Genomic DNA, 17870 nt, shown 5'->3' on the forward strand with positions numbered 1-17870 from the left:
TGGTTTGGCTCCCATGTATCTCTTCAGTCTTCCAACACGCTTCAATCGTCACGCTCCCTGAGATCTCAAAACTCCGGACTTCTAGTAGTTCCTAGAATAGCAAAGTCCACTAAAGGCGGTAGATCATTCTCACATTTAGCTCCTAAACTCTGGAATAGTCTTCCTGACAGTGTTCGGGGCTCAGACACACTCTCCCAGTTTGGGTGCAGATTAAAAACATATCTTTTTAGCGAGTTCTACACATAACATGCGTCTCACATCATAACCTTGTGCTTCAGTACATCTGATCACATGCACATTATCAACTTGTGCTGTTAATATCATGAAAAGCAGCTACGCTAATTCCTCTCCACTGCTTCTCTTTCTCTACCCATCCCGAGGCATCCTGAGGTTGCTCCAGACCCAGTCACGTCCCACCTCATGAAGATTGTGGACCTTTAAAGAAGTAGATGCCTCCAAATATCCCAAAGCATCTAGAGACGTACCAGTGCCAATTGGATCCCACTTCATGTGTGGAGTTTTGACACTGGACCTCCTTGAGTGTTTAAAGGCTCTGGCTTGGAGAAGCTGGTGTTGGATCTGTGATGATCTCAAATGTTGAGCTATTTTATGAGTTGCTCAGTAGCTCCTAGTTTTATAACCACAAATTACTATAAAAGACTGTAGAAAGGACAAAACTCATAAACGTACACTCCAGTGTTCATGTTAGTTCTCACTCTCCAGTGTTCTGTATTGTTTAAAGACTATAATCACACTCTTGATGTCACCCAAATGAGGATGGGTTCCCCTTTTGAGTCTGGTTCCTCTCAAAGTTTCTTCCTCATAACATCTAAGGGAGTTTTTCCTTGCCACAGTTGCCACGGCTGCACATCAGGGATAAATACACACCATTCACCTTCCCTGTTAAATTCTGTAAAGCTGCTTTGAGACAATGTCTGTTGTAAAAAGCGCTATAGAAATAAACTTGACTTGACTTGACTTGATAGATAAGCACAGACATGTTATGGTTTATGGAATAATACAAAAGTATGTGGACACCTGAGCTTAAGATTAGTATGTGCTTTTTTTTAACATCAATTTCCACATTAAGTCCCAATTTGCTTGGTTATAATAACCTTTACTCTTCTAGTAGGATGTTCCACTAGATTTTAAGGTGTGTTTGTGAAGATTTGAGCTTATTCATACATGTTAGTAAAATCAGGTACTGATGTAGGTGAGGAAAGGAGGCCTGGGATGTGCAGTTGGCGTTAAAAATATATTCCAAAGGTGTTCAATAGGTTTGAGATCAGAGCTCTATAGCAGGTGATCTTCCATTCCAACCTCCAAACCATGTAAAGCATATCTTTATGGAGATGGCTTTGTGCACAGGGGCATTGTCATGCTGGAACAGGTTTGGGTCTTGTAGTTTAAGCCCAAAGACATCTATTTAGTGGAGTCTTACATGCAGAAGTTTGGGTTTTAAGGTACATTATTTATGTATTGAATTTATTACCGTAATTTTCGGAATTTGAATTTGACAAAATTTTTTATTTTAAACATTAATAAGCCGCACCTGTCTATAAGCCGCAGACTTAGTGTACTTTCAGTGTACTGTCTACACTAAAACTAATGAATTTTACACAGGCTTTAACGAAAGACAGTGTCTGTTACACGGGTGAAATATGCGACATTTTGGAAATAGCCTGCCGCCGCATTTTTCCGGTATTACTGCATGTGTGCAAGACCGAGGAATATGTCCTTATTATTTTCTGATGCTCATTTCTAAGTTTCTTTGACTAACCCGTAACGCTGTTGCCAAGAAAAATAAAAAAGCATGAGTTTTGGAAACCTGTTTGTGCTTATGTGATTTCTGTTGTAACTGGAGTTAGCGAGCTATCCCTTCACCCAGACTCAACGCGTTACAACGGCTTGTATCTAAACAGGAGCCTACCAAGAAAGTCATTGTTCACTGTCTTCCTCCTTCCTTTCACAACTATTTCTCTCGGGAGTTTATATTTTGGCATCGTCGTGCTTTAAAAAAAAAAATGTTTTTTCTCCCGATGCCGTGCAGCTCAGAACACAGGTGAGGTGCGTTTTTTCGTTTCCGTTCGGAAATTTCATTGTTCTAATGTTATGTCGCTCAGTTTTTTGGCTTGAAGTTTGTGAAACCAGGAAAAACCCAGGAAAAATCCATAAATAAGCCGCTTCGTTGTTTAAGCCACGGGGTTTAAAACGTGGGAAAAAAGTAGCGGCTTACAGTCCAAAAAATATGGTATGTTGAATTTTTTTTTTTTAATCTTCAAATTGATGTGACTGCAGGTCTGGGAAATAAGTAAAAAAAATTTCCTAATGTTGTGGAATGTCCATAAAACCAGATAGTTCCTGTTCGAGTTAGTTCCTGACATCATTTCAGCAATAAGCAGCCATTCCATTACCAATTCTAATCTATGACCTGTAATCTTTCTCTTTTAATAGTATATAACTCAAAAATATGCTGCTTGTCATGTGACTGAGACTAAACTCCTCTGTCCCGAACATCGACACTGGAGTCTGTCTCCTGTCCCTGTGAACGAGCTATTTCTATAAAAACAACAACATATTAGCTAGTCAAAGCTAAACACACATGGTTTATAGCTAATATAGCTGCCTAAATTACTCTTCATCTATTTTCTTTATTTCATAGTGTTTCTTTTGGGTGTGTGGCTGCCAGATGCGCCCTTATACGTTGGAATTTCTATCCAATGATATTACAGCTGTCACATTACATAAATTCAGCAGAAATATACAGCGCAGTATCTATACAACTTCAAGTATACATTGCTTTAAATCTTTGCCTAAACTAATCAGACTGCAATTTAGGCAATCCGAGGCCCCCTAGCTGGCATCCAATCACGTCAACCTTTTCATTGCACGCTAGTCAGACTCGACAAACTGCATCTGTAGCAAACTGCACAAGCTAAAAATATATTCGTGTGGATTTAATAGCTTTTTCATTTAACAAAGACTGACAGAGGAGAAAAAATTGATTTGATCACAGTGGGTCATTTTATGAGGTGAATATTTTTATATAGTCTTAGTATCTTTATATAGTCTATAGTTTTTTTTAGCAAGAACCTTTACTAGACATTCAGAATTTCCTGATTTATTTTTTTCGAATCTTGTGTTTCGTTTCAAAACATATAAATTATTTTCCAAAACAGTGAATCAAAAAGTGACTCAGAGAGTGAGAGAATGTAAAAGCACTTTATAAAAAAGAAAAAAAAACTTCCCATTTCTTTTTTTTGCAAAAAAAAAACAGGAAGAGCTGCAGATGTGAAAAACGCTTTGTGTGCGAATCCCAAATACGGAGAGAATTCCGAGTCAGAGCACGCGCTTTTGCCGTGAAGTTCACATCTGACCCGCCGGATTGTGCTACGTGGCTCTTTATTAGAGTTCATTGACCTCCAATAAAGGCTTGTTGGTATACAGAGGAACGTGAAGAGCAGCCCGCTGTGCCGGAGCTAAGATACAGGAAGCAACGTTTTTATTGCTATTCAAGCCTTCATTATATAAGGGACTGGACTTTGATCCATTCGCTGGAAGAAAAAAAAAAGCAGGATCGTTAATCTGGATGGAGGAGCAATCAGGGTATTTATGACCCAACATGCTGCGTGACTCGGTTGCGGAAGAGAACGAAGGACACAAGGTGGCGGAGGAGTGTGTGATGAAGCGGTTGAACAGGCCACGGTTTAATGATAGCGTCTCGGGTGAAACGGAGAGAAAGGAAGGGCAGAGTGGCAATAAATTAGATTTATGTGGACGAGGTTAGAGCCAGGAGTCTTCCACCTACTCAGATCTGATACACTCACAATGTGTATGTGTGGACAAATATTCAGCACTTTGTAAGGACTGAATGTCTTCTAGATAGGATTATATTAAATGTCCTCACAAATCACCCGGTCCTCACAAAAAAAAACTCTGAACCAAATGTTCTTGTGAAATCTTGAATTTTGCATCATGTTTAGAATTCACTGAGCTATAATCATCATTATTGCAATGGAATAGTCCTCATAAACATAAAAAAAAACCATACGTGTGTTTGAGTGTGTGTGTGTGTGTGTGTGTGTGTGTGTGTGTGTGTGTGTGTGTGTGTAACACTTGTAGATTTGTGCAATTTTGTACTTCATGTTAATTTGTGATGCAGGTAGAATATGAGTGAATGTATGATTGTGTGATTATGTGTGTGTGTGGGTAAAAATGTGAAACTTGTCCCTATGTTCCCGCTTGTACAAAAACATTGTACCCCCAATGAAAATTAGTTTTGAATGGTGTCTAAGCATTGATTTATTCCACAGTGCAGCTGAATTCTGATTGGTCAGAAAGTGACGATTGAATTGCTTGAAGAGCAGCTTTGGCTACGTACGCTGGATGCTCTTCCTAACGCAATCCTCCCCATTTATCCGGGCTCGTGACCGGCACTAAGAAAAACTGGGGTTGGTTCCCTGACCTGGGATCGAGGCCGCAGCGGGGAGGGCGCCGCATCCTAACCACCAGACCACCAGGGGACCTGGCTATGTCTACACTAATCAGGAAAAATTTTAAGTTTCATCCAAAAACTCGTTTCTTAAAAGTTGCTCATCCACACTGAAACGTTGGAAAATGCTCACATCATTTCCTCCTGTCGTTTATTTGCTTGGTTCTTCGAAACGACGCAGCAATGAGTAAAACACGTCAGTTTTCAAATGTATCCATTTTGGAGAACGTTTTCAAAAAGCTGCGTTTTTGTTGAATGCGATGGCCATCGCAGTGCCGACGGAAGGCCAATAACAGAGAGGAAAAATATGTGTTTTCAAATGAAAACATATTAGTGTGAACACGCCTTTTAATGCAAAATTTATACAAATGCTCATTACTATAGTAACAGTACAGATGTGCCACATAAACAGATTTTTTAAAACGTGTATAATCAGAAGTGGTTGCGTTTCCTGTAAAACCAAATTAGGTTTTGTAGTGTTTATGGAAAGAGTCTCCAGTGTCAGCACTTTTTATTGGTCAGAGGTGAAAATGTAACTTTAAGTTTTCCCGACAAACGTTTTTGCATTTGTGCATTTCGATGCATTGTGTTCCGTTTTGTGTGTGTGTGTGTGTGTGTGTGTGTGTGTGTGTGTGTGTGTGTGTGTGTGTGTGTGCTTCCTTTGCTGAAAGAACAAAAGCAGGAAGCAGAGCAGAGTGTAAGGAAGAGCATATACACTCAAGTACCTTGTGAGGAAGAAGAAAGATTCGTCCCTCTGTTTGTCCATCTCTATTTATCTCTCTCTCTATATATCATTTTATATTTCTCCTTCATGATCAGCATTCTATATTATATTAGTTCTTTAAAAACCTTCATGTATGCGCTGTACTGGGACCGAAAAAACGCTACTCAAATCCTCTGATCATTTCAAAGCGAAATAAAATCTCTATGTAACATCTGGCAGACGTCACTTGTACATACAGCCGCGTAATAAAGCGAGACTGGGGCCTGTTTACCGTTTATTCAAATGGAAGGTTCCAGAAATGGCGTTTAAGAGAGCGAGAACAGAGAGCGATGAAAGGAAAAAAAGAAAAACTAACGGAAGCACAAAGAATCACTTATCATGCCTTATTATCTGTTCAAGACAAACCTCCCTTCACACACACAAACAAACACTCATGCACTTTCCCTTGCTGCATCATCATATGCATCATTGTTCCTAGCAGAGATTTCACACTGTGGTGCAACAACCTGCTTTTCTGTTTTATCTATTAACCTGAAATTACCAACATGATTATTCTGAATGAGTACAAATTAAAACACACCGTATTCTTAAACTAATAAAAATAAAAGGAATATCAGTCACAGTGTTATGCAGCGAGAGTAAAATAATCAACGATGGCATTGGTGATGGCGATGTGATGAAGCAGGGTTCCTGTGACCACCACAGACTGGAAGAACTTCCTGTTTCTGCTCATGAGACAGAACAGTTCCAGATTGACCTCTGACACTTGAGACTCATGGAGGCCCCTGAGCAAGTCCCTTAACCCCATAGCTACTCAGGTGTATAAAGGAGATAAATGTAAGTCACTCTGGGGCGCCTGCAAAATGCCATAAATATGAAATATAAATACACTATATGGACTAAGGTATTGGGACATCTAAAATTTCCAGCCATATGTAGTTATTTTCCAAACTGTTATTGCAAAGTTGAAGGCATACATTTGTATATGGTGTCTTTGGATGCAGTAGTATGAAATTTTCCCTTCTCTTGAACTAAGAGATCCAAACCTGTTCCAGCATGACACTACCCCTGTGCACAAAGCAAACTCCAGTGAAAGAGTGAAAGATCTCCTGCTATAGAGCTTTGACTTCAACCACACTGAACACCTTTGGATGAATGTGAATGATGACTGCACTCCATACATAAATCATCAGATAAACAGAACTTTTGTCATGTAGATAAGTGAGTAAATAGATTAGTAATTAAGTAAGTAAGCAGGTAAGTAAGTAGATTAGTAAGTAAGTAAGTAAGTAAGTAGGTAAGTAAGTATGTTAGTAAGTAAGTTAGTAAGTAAGAAGATAAGTAAGAAAGTAAGTAAGCAGGTAAGTAAGTTAGTAAGTAAGTAAGCAGGTAAGTAAGTAAGTAAGTGGATTAGTAAGTAAGTAGATAAGTAAGTAAGTAAGTGGGTGAGTTAGTAAGTAAGTAAGCAGGTAAGTAAGTAAGTGAATCGTAAGTAAGTAGGTAAGTATATAAGTAAGTAAGTAAGTAGGTAAGTTAGTAAGTGAGTAAGTAAGTAAGTGAGTAAGTAAGTAAGTAGATTAGTAAGTAAGTAGATTAGTAAGTAAGTAGATTAGTAAGTAAGTAAGTAAGTAAGTAAGTAAGTAAGTAAGTAAGTAAGTAGGAAAGTCAGTTAGTAAGTAGATAAGTAAGTAAGTGGGTAAGTAGGTAAGTAAGTAGGAAAGTCAGTTAGTAAGTAGATGAAGTAAGTAAGTAGTAAGTAGATTAGTAAGTAAGTAGATAAGTAAGTAAGTAAGTAAGTAAGTAAGTAGATTAGTAAGTAAGTAAGTAGATAAGTAAGTAAGTAAGTAAGTAAGTAAGTAAGTAAGTAAGTAGGGAAGTAAGAAAGTAAGCAAGTAAGTAAGTTAATATGTAAGTAAGTAAGTAAGTAGGTAAGTAAGTAGGCAGGTATGTGAGTACTTCCTTCCTTCCTTACTTACCTAATTCCGTACTTACTTACCTACAAAGTCCAATGTCTGAAATCTGGACTGGAGCTGGCACAATATCTAAATGCTTTTGGATTCTCGTGGTGTCGGCATTTTATTTTTTGTATTTAAATCTTCTTTTTTGGAGGAGTGGAGATTATTTTAACAACAAAATGGAGAACAAAGCTGCAAGTTCAACAAGCACATATGCAAGGGTTCATAAACTTTTTTTTTGCTGTATCATCCATTTACAAAGAATTTAGCTTGCTGACTTGTGGTTCTCCTCCTCCATAAAGATGGATGGAATTTTTGATGAATCGGCCTTGCTGCTAATTCTCCAGAAATTTAGTGGAACAATTTAGCAATAAAAATGTTATTTGCATATCTGCTGCCTGCAGGCAAGAGATAGCAGTTTTGCATTGGACAAGCCAAACTAGAGCTTCCACAACACCCACAACTTGAGCATCTGACCTCACTAATACTCATGCTTGTGAATGAACACTAATCCCCACAGCCTTGGCACAATATCTAGTAGAAAGACTTTACAGAAAAGTGAAACTTAAACAGGTTAAGGAAAAATTCATCTGGAATCACAATCACAGTGTGATTGTCAGGGGTGCACAAACCTTTAGCATGACGGTCTGTATGAAATGTGTGTCCCAGATAAGTAATGTAAGAGACAGAAATATGCAATATATATATATATATATATATATATATATATATATATATATATATATATATATATATATATATATATAATGACCACAAGATAAACTTTCAGAATATCCGATTCCACATTTAGTCCTCATTTGCTGTTATAATAACCCCCACACTTCTGGGAACATGTCCCACCAGATTTGCTGCAGGAGGGTGCTTTTGGAGATACGAGGGTGTTAGTAAAGTCAGGTACTGATGTAGACGAGTTGAGGAGACCTGGGGTGCAGTCAGCATAAAAAATTCATCCCAAAGTTCTTTAATAGGGTTGAGGTCAGACCTCTATAGCAGGAGATCTTCCACTCCAACCCATGTATAGCATATATTCATGGAGCTGGCTTTGTGCACAGGAGCAATGTCATGCTGGAGGTATGAGTCTCCTAGTTAAAGTGAAGGGAAAATTTCATGCTGGCAAATTCAAACAGATCTTATACAATTGTGTGCCTCCAACTTTGTTGTAAATGTTTGGGGAAGAACCACATACAGCTGGAAAAGTTCATGTGTCCCAATAAACACACAAATTCAATAATTCTAGCATTAAGAGCTCACACAGTTATTTAAAGCAATTCCTTCGAAGCCTGGAAACATTTCTGATTTCACAAACAACACAAATCCTAATAACCTGATTAACAGTAACCACAACGGAAAATTTCCTTCATGTGCAAATTCCTTCATGAAGACCACAAAACATAGGAATATTTAAAACGTAAACATTAAACATTCAAATATTTGAATACATCATTTATAAAAGGTATCGCTTTTGGCCGATTTAATCTGATTTCAATGAGTTGAAAAATGCATTAATGAGGATCACAGTGATTTTAAAGATGACCTCAAGTAACACCTGTTTCACACAAGGGTACCTTCTCAGTCACTTACACACACACACACACACACACACACACACACACACACACACACACACACAAACACAAATACACAATCACACACAAATACACACGTTAAGACTTGGGTAGAAAAGTGGTAAAAAATTTAGAAACCTTGACTTGAGAAACCAATGGATAGAACTCCAACCATCTCTCTCTCTCTCTCTCTCTCTCTCTCTCTCTCTCTCTCTCTCTCTCTCTCTCACACACACACACACACACACACACACTTAAACAAAAGCCGTCCAACCTGGATGCAGGACATCCAGATGTTCATCATAAAGATGTGGATACACACTCAATGAACAAAACAAAACAAAAAAAATAAACTTCTGTCCAGAAAAACAAGTAGTTTGGAAAACGACAAAAAATGAAACAAAGAGATGAAAGAGAGTGAAAGAGAATGAGAAAGAAAGAAAACTGACCCAGTGTCGAGGACTGCTGTCGGGCGATCGTGGTTGGTATCTCTGCAGTGCCACTCCTCCGTCAGTGTGCAGCTCCAGGCAGAGGGGCAACGGTGGCCAGGGCAGAAGAGATGCCAGGGGGTAGTGAGAGATCATGATGCCCCTCCTGTTCTTCAGATTTTTCCACCACTTAGTGTGTGCTAAGAAGAATAATGCAGCTCAAAGAGTGCAGCCATGATTCAATTCAGATGATGAAGACGCCTAGGCTGCTGCTGCCTCTGCTGGTGCTACTGCTGATGGAGATGATAAAGAAGGTCTGGATTGCTCTTAAATCTCAGCGTACTCAGCTGCGGTCTGAACCTGTGCCAGTGTTTTCTCTGTTCTCTTGTGTCGATGTGTGTGTAACTCTGCTCGGCATACACACACACTCACACACACTTTCTCTTTGCCTCACTCATGTGAGAGAAGCTTGGCTCTCAACTCTGACCACATGAGTGATTAAACCTATTGTATCTCAGACTCCTCCTCTGTGGTGAAGCAGGGGAGGGGCTTTCAAAAATCTCAGACTTCGCACTAATTACAGCAGGGACAGGACAAACAGAATGGGAGAGGAGAGAGAGAGAGAGAGAGAGAGAGAGAGAGAGAGAGAGAGAGAGACAGAGAGAGATAAAGGGGAGAGAGGGAGAGGACAAAAGGAAACTCAGCAACCATTCATCTGAGAGAAAATAAAAGGATTAAAGGCTTTAAACCCACCACCAGTTCCACAGCTCTTCTTATCCAAGAGATTCTCCGGTAAAACATATGCAGTGAAATAGCAGTGATCAACAAACATCTTAAAGCAGCGATCAACAAACATCTTAAAGCAGCGATCAGCAAACCCTTTAAAGCAGCGATCAAAAAACCCTTTAAAGCAGCGAACAAAAAACATCTTAAAGCAGCAATCAACAAACATCTTAAGCAGCGATCAGCAAACATCTTAAAGCAGCGATCAGCAACCCTTTTAAAGCAGCGATCAGCAACCTTCTTAAAGGAGCAATCAACAAACTTAAAGCCGCGATCAACAAACATCTTAAGCAGCAATCATCAAACACCTTAAAGCAGCGATCAGCATCCCTGTTAAAGCAGCGATCAGCATCCCTCTTAAAGCAGCGATCAGCAAACATCTTAAAGTGGTGATTACCAAACTTCATTAGGCGGCAATAAACAGCAAACACATTCGACAAACACATAAAAGCAACAATCAGCAAACATTTTAAAGCAGCAATCAACAAACTTCTTAAAGCAACGATCAACAACCTTCTTAAAGGAGCAATCAGCAAACAGTTTTAGGCAGCAACTAGCAAGCATCTGAAACATTCTCAGCAAGCACCTTAAAGCTGCAATCAGTGAACCTCTTAGAGAAGCAATTAGCAAACACCATTAAGCAGCGATCAGAAAACATCTTATCGCAGCGATCAGAAAACCTCGTTAAGCAGTGATCAGCAAGCATTTAAAGCAGTGATTTTAAAGCATGATCTTAACGCAGCGATCAGAAAACTTCCCAAAGCAGCGATCAACAACCTTCTTAAAGGCGCAATCAGCAAACATTTTTAGGCAGCAACTAGCAAGCATCTGAAACATTCTCAGCAAGCACCTTAAAGCTGCAATAAGTGAACCTCTTAAAGAAGCAATTAGCAAACACCAATAAGCAGCGATTAGCAAACCCTTTAAAGCAGCGATCAGAAAACCTCTTAAAACAGTGATCAGCAAACATCTTAAAGCAGCGATCAGCAAACATCTTAAAGCAGCGATCAGCAAAACTCTTATAGCAGCGATCAAGAAAGCTCTTATAGCAGCGATCAGAAAACCTTGTTCAGCAGTGATCAGCAAACATTTTAAAGCAGCGATTTTAAAGCATGATCTTAAAGCAGCAATCAGCAACATTCTTAAAGCAGTGATCAGTAAACACCATTAGGCAGCAATCAGCAAACACCTTAAAGAGGCAATGTGTTAACATCTTAAAGGAGTAATCAGCAAACAGTGCAGTGATCGTCAAACGTAAAACAGCAATTCGCAAAAACACTTTTAAAGAAACAATTAGCAAAATTCGTAAAGCAGCGATCAGTACACTAATTCTTCTCTTCTTTAAAAAGAGCTTGCAGTAGCTAGCATGCAATCTCACTGATTAGCCTGTATATCACACTCCTGCACTATATAGTGCTCTACATGTAGGGAGCAGGGAGTAGGGAGTAGGGAGCAGGGAGCAGGGAGTCATATTGAACACTACAGCACTCAGTGTGTCAGCTGTGTTAGTAGCTGTCGGTTTTCACAGTAGTGTGTTAAACAATAATTCACCAAGGCCAAGTAAAAGCTTACATAGTGTGTGTGTGTGTGTGTGTGTGTGTGTGTGTGTGTGTGTGTGTGTGTGTGTGTGAGTTTGAGTTCTACACACACTCTAATGAGCAAATATTAATATCTGATCAGAGACAAAGTGTAACTAGAAGCCTGGAAAGAACAGGTGAATCAGCACACACACACACACACACACACACACACACACACACACACACACACACACACAGAGAGAGAGTGCAAATGTGTTTAAAAGGGGCCAAAATAGCCAAGGGCCAGTTTTATGTACAGTATGTATCTCCATCCAGATTTGGTAGTTGAGAACCTCTTGGCCATTTAACTTCTTGGACCTTTTGATCTTTATCTCATTCATACAACTGAGCAGCTATGGGTTTAGGGGCCTTTCTCAGGGGCCCATTGGTGGCAGTTTACAGTTTTTCTCGATTGCTAAGACACATTTCTTGAAAGATGCTCTCCTTTTCTCTAAACTGTGAACACAAAACCCAATTCTCAAGCTACATTCACAAAACCTTAGACTTTTCTTGCAAAACCAAACTTTCACCTCAAAACAGTTCAATCTGTGCTCAAAACTGAACTATGTTGTCAAATCGTGCCCCGAGTCAATCAAAATTGAAATCACTACGGAACAGTCACTAAACACTACGTAGAAAAATAGAAAACACAATGCTCAGGACATGAAGCTGGAGAAACAAAAAAACCCTGTGCATTTAGCACTTGTACAAAAAGACAAAACAGAAATCTTGTGCATTTACACGTAGCACAGAAATCGTATGCGTTTGCCACTTGTGTACAGTAAGCCCATGTAAAAATAAAGTACAAAAATATACATGGAATACGAGGCCTACAAACAGTTAGACCAACCCTCCATTACAATACTACAGTACATTGGTACAGTGATGTACTGAAACATATATTTACTTATATAGTCTGTCATACAGTAACTGCTGTCAACATTTACATACTGTACTATAATGTCAAAAAAAAGGTAATTACCTGTTCTCTTCTCTAAATCTTCGGATTATGGTGGACACAGTGAATCTACTGATGTTTGGTTGTACCCTTTGTCCAGCCTCCCTCATGCTCATACCATGGACAAGAACATGGTCAATCACAGTAGCTCTGATTTCATCAGATATTACTGTTCTTTGTCTTCGCTGATCACCTCGACCTCCTCTCACACAAACTCTTCCTCTCAGATTTCTATCCATTGTACGGTCTCACAAACCAGCGCTCTCTGAACTGGCTTACTGTATATGTTCCCTCACATCATTAGCCACAAGTGTGATCCATTTTGAGTTGTAGTGTTCAAGTGGTGACACTTGTGCTTTAATTGTGTTTGACTTTTGTCACCTGTGCTCACCATTATGCAGCACGGGTGCATCACAGTGAAAATGTGTTGGCAAGTTGTGTCTAAACAGGTGAAAAGTGCTTATGGTTTTGCCAAAAGAGTGATTGATTCAATCAGTGGGTTCAGGCAACTGAGCATTTGGTTCAGACAATAGGGTTTAGTGTTTTAGCAATTGAGAAAAACTGTAATGTGGCTGGGATTTGAACTTTGAACAAGGTCTGGAGCCAACATCCAATGCTTTAACCATCACTACCTCCACATCTTTAGAAAACCTAATAAGAAAGCTAAAGGTGACGGTGCTGAGGAAAAAACTCCATGAGATGATACGAGGAAGAAACATTACGAGTTATCAGATTTTTAAGGGAATCCGTCTTCATCCGCACACATTTATAACAGTTTCGTCCCTATATTTGGTCGGCGACAAATTTGATAGCCTCATTTTATAGCCTCAACCAGTAGTTGAGCGATAGAGAGAGATAGTGATAGAGAGAGATAGACAGAAGAAAGAGAGAGAGAGTAAACGATAGAGAGATAGACAGAAGAGAGAGCGCGAGAGTAAGAGAGAGAGAGAGAGAGAGTAAGCGATAGAGAGGGATAGACAGAAGAGAGAGAGAGAGAGAGATAGAGAGAGAGAGAGAGAGAGAGAGAGAGAGAGATGCTGCAAGTTATTGCTGCTATAACTTCAGTTATAACAGGAAATAGCCGGTGTGTCTTAGGTGATTCAAAACATTAAATATGACCATAAATCTCTAAAATGTCTCAAATATAAATACCGAAGTGAGAAATAAGAATGTGTGTGTGTGTGTGTGTGTGTGTGTGTGTGTGTGTGTGTGTGTGTGTGTGTGTGTAGTGATGAAGAGCAAGAAACTGACATAACCATAAATCTCCAGAATCTAGAATGCAGCAAACACAGAGAAGATGAGAATACTAAAAATGAGAATACTGATACACAGAGCTACACACACACACACACACACACACACACACACACACACACACACACACACAAGATGACTCATCGGGTAAAAACTAATCTTCTGATTGAGGTCCACAGTCGCTTTTTAGTATTCCAGGTTCTTATATGAGTCTGAGCTGGAATACTAACAATATTTACACTTATAATTTTCTTCACACACACAGTTTCACACAAACTATCACCAAGACACTTAGTAAGTGCTACACACACACACACACACACACACACACACACACACACACACACACATGTTGTGTACATGTGTTACACAACATACATTATTAAAAAACCTAAAATATCACATGTACAACATGTACAATAAACACTTAAAAATGAGCTCAGGTGCCTCCCAGTTCTCGTGGTCATTGCTGAGGTCTTTCTACACCTTGACTAGAGGCCACCTGTATAAAAAGTTTATTGATTGTACATGATAAGACACACACTTCTGAGAACGCACATTTGAGAATTATGGAGGCCACTGTGCCCTTTGGAATCTTTACAACAGCAGCAATTATTTGGTAGCCTTCCCCAGGTCCTGTCTCGGATAGGCTTTAAATGGGTTGGAGTGGAAGATCTCCTGCTATAAAGCTCTGATCTCAACCCTGCTAAAAAACCTTTTTGATGAATGTGATCTCTAACTGCACCCCAGGCCTCCTCATCTCACCTACATCAGTACCTGACTTTACTAACACCCTTTTGGCTGAATGAATCTCACACAAATCTCAACAAGCATATGGGAACATATTTCCAGAAGAGTGGAGGTTAACAGAAAATGAGGACTCAATGTGGAATGACGTTTACAAAGTACCAGTCTTATGGTCAGGTGTCCGAAATGTTTGTCCATCTAGTGTATATCATATATAATTATAATAAATGTTTTTATTTTACTAGCATGGGACACTAGTCAAAGTGTAGCTGAATTCAAGTCACTGCTTCAGACTCTCGGAATCAATGTGCTGATCTCTGCATCTCTGCAGATAAACACTGGATAAACACTGGTCGAATCTTTTCCTGTTAGTTTTTTATATGGTTGAAGGTCAACCAGGCAGCTAATCAGCACACAACAGGAAAATTATACCAGAGATCAATTTAAGGCCCTAAAATCAAAATCATGAAAAATCATTCCATTATAAATCCACTATGATGGTGGACTTTGTATCAAGAAACCACACTGTATATGACTGAATGATCATATCAATATAAACTCTTCTTCCTTGCCATTCCTGTTTTGTCTAGTATTTTTGGCTCAATTTTTCAAGGTGAGTTCTGTTTATGCAGGATTTTGAGTCCTGCCTAAAATAGGTATTCACATGTATGAGACTAGTATACCGCATGCAACCTGTGTAACATCAACAAGACTATCTAGTCTATCAGAGTGTTAAAATCCTGACTAGCAGAGTGTAAGCTAACTAGCCGCCTAGCTGACTACTAGCTAGCAAAACAAGTTTTGAAAAATATCCCATATAGAAAAATTTGTGTTTTTTTGGCATTTTCTTTTCTTTTTAAGGAAAGCAAACAATTTAAATATATGCGATTATTCCCTTCATAGAAATGATTGTAAATTAAATAGTTTTATGAGTGATTCCTTCCCTCCATGGATCTTCCCACTTCATCCAGGCCTGCCTCTGGATAGTGGATAGCAAACCCAGATGAGGATGGGTTCCCTCTTGAGTCTGGTTCCTCTAAAGGTTTCTTCCTTATGCCATCTCGGGGAGTTTTTCCTTGCCACAGTCGCCACCGGCTCGCTCATTAGGGACAAACTTACACTTATAAAGAACATATACATTTTTCATCACCACATTATCTGTGTAAAGCTGCTTTCAGACAATGTTCATTGCTAAAAGCGCTATATAGATAAAAATGATTTGAATTGATTTTTGGCCATTCGGTGCCACCCACATGATGGGTTCCCCTTTAAGTCTAGTTCCTCTCAAAGTTTTTTCCTCATGCTCATTAGGGACAAACGCATTCGTTATTACCGATTGATCTCTGTAAAGCTGCTTTGAGACAATGTCCACTGCCAAAAGCGCTAAACAAATAAAAATTTATTGAATTCAATTGATTGGAACGGCATATTTGGGCAAGACTTCTTACTGGAAATCGACTATTTTGTGAAAAGTGGGCCTTTGGAAACACAAACATGGGGTTCAATCAAAAGACTTGGTCTGTTTTAGTTATCATTATTATTTTTTTGCACAGATCTAGAACTCTACCTGCTGTAAATAACACACAGATAAAACATGTCAGTTACAGTTCATTCAATGAGTTTCAATAAACACCTCTACTACTAATGCAGCTGTTGTGGTTAACCCCTGGTGCCATTTCTTTGTTAGTTTTCTCATTTGAATGTTTGTCAAATCCATTTTGTGTCTCAAACAATTTATTAAATTCCCCGTATTCACTATGTTATATGCCACGCAGAAATCCTCATTGTCATTCGAAAATACAGGTAGTCCCCGAGTTACGATGGTTTGACTTAAGTTTTTCAGATTTTGCGATGGCGGTAGAGATGCATCCATGCACCCGATGCCATATAAATATATACTATAATAATACTATAATTACTATAATACTGTAATTTATACAGTATGGTACTGTAAATTGCTCTGTTTTGCTAAATGATGTAATGTAATTTGTTTAATTATTAACAAATTACAGCATATCACCCCATACTGAGTCGAGGACTACCTGTGTTTACAATCTCTTTCTCATTCTTAGTAAAGAACTGGAACTCTAGGCTACGCTCATATAGTGGTTGCAGATGCAACCATACGAGCAAGGCGTTCTTTTTTTTTTATCAAACTGCAAACATCTGTGTGTTCAACGCTATAAACTCACACCTGAACTTCCCGCCAATCACAATGCAAAAACGAAGAGCATCCAGGTGAACACAAACCCCTGAAAATGAAGCTTATGTCCAGCTGGCAGTTCAGAGGTTCTCCTAAAACTTTTCATTACTTTTTGAAGTGCTGTAATTGTTTGGTGATTGCAAGCAATTCTGATATACATATCATGATATTCACTACGAAACATTTTATGTTTATGTGATGTATCGCACTACATCAGAGATGAGGTTTTTCAGCAATAGTTTACTGTTTGTGCTGAAAGTATACACTCCATGAGCATGTTTAAAGAACTCTAGTGGAGCACGGAGGCCGGTGTTATTACAATCCTGTCATGAAAGACATTGCAGGGACCATAACTCAGGTTAATATTTCCTCCTGTAGCTTAAAAAAATCTCCTGATTCAGCGCTTCGGAGAGAACTCAGAGAGAGTGCTCCCTCGCTGCATGATTTCTGTGTATCACTGAAAATAATTAAATACCTCATGGTAGCAATGGATTGGAATTGTAAATGTAGAATTTGCATTTGATAAATATAGGTATATCAACATTCAGCTTTTTTTATCTATTCGACATCTTTTTCCCTCTAAATTCCTAAATTGTCTGCTCTCGGCTTCCTTCGAGGGGAATTTTGTCCAAAGTCGAACCCTGTAGTCAGCCAGAGCACAATTGTTTCCAGAGCGAAAATTCCCATCATCCTTAATATTTGCAAACCAGTAAGTGCATGTGTTGTGAATCAAACAAAAAGAGCAAAACATATTTTATACATAAATAGTTTTGAACTTTGAAATTTATATAACAAATCATATCATATATTTTGTTTCAGGTTTTGACGTGAACTGGTAATCATTGTTTTTTGACTTTCCTGTCACCACATTTCTGTTGTACGGACACACACACACACACACACACACACACACACACACACACACACACACACACACACACACACACACACACACAAGCTTTTTTTATTTTTATGTTTTTGTTTATTCACATAAAGTGTGAAATCAATATACAGTATATAAAAAAGTAACAGACAGACAGAGAAAAAGACAGACAGAGAGAAAAAGACAAACAGACAGACAGACAGACAGACAGACAGACAGACAGACAGACAGAGAAAAATACAGACAGACAGACAGAGAGAAAGACAGACAGACAGAC

General features: G+C 38.9%; 1 protein-coding gene across 2 annotated transcripts in view; it reads right to left on the reverse strand.

Annotated features, from left to right (window-relative positions):
- rgl1 (ral guanine nucleotide dissociation stimulator-like 1) overlaps positions 1 to 9667 on the reverse strand; it is a 50190-nt gene extending 40523 nt beyond the window's left edge. For both annotated transcript variants that reach the window (XM_046872345.1, XM_046872343.1), the window contains exon 1: positions 9207 to 9667. In XM_046872345.1, coding sequence (XP_046728301.1) covers positions 9207 to 9341 — 135 coding nt within the window. In that variant the 5' untranslated portion in view covers positions 9342 to 9667. The remainder of the gene's footprint in view (positions 1 to 9206) is intronic.
- Positions 9668 to 17870: the final 8203 nt, after the last annotated feature.

The sequence above is a fragment of the Silurus meridionalis genome, chromosome 17 (assembly GCF_014805685.1).
Source record: "Silurus meridionalis isolate SWU-2019-XX chromosome 17, ASM1480568v1, whole genome shotgun sequence".
NCBI lineage: Eukaryota > Metazoa > Chordata > Actinopteri > Siluriformes > Siluridae > Silurus > Silurus meridionalis.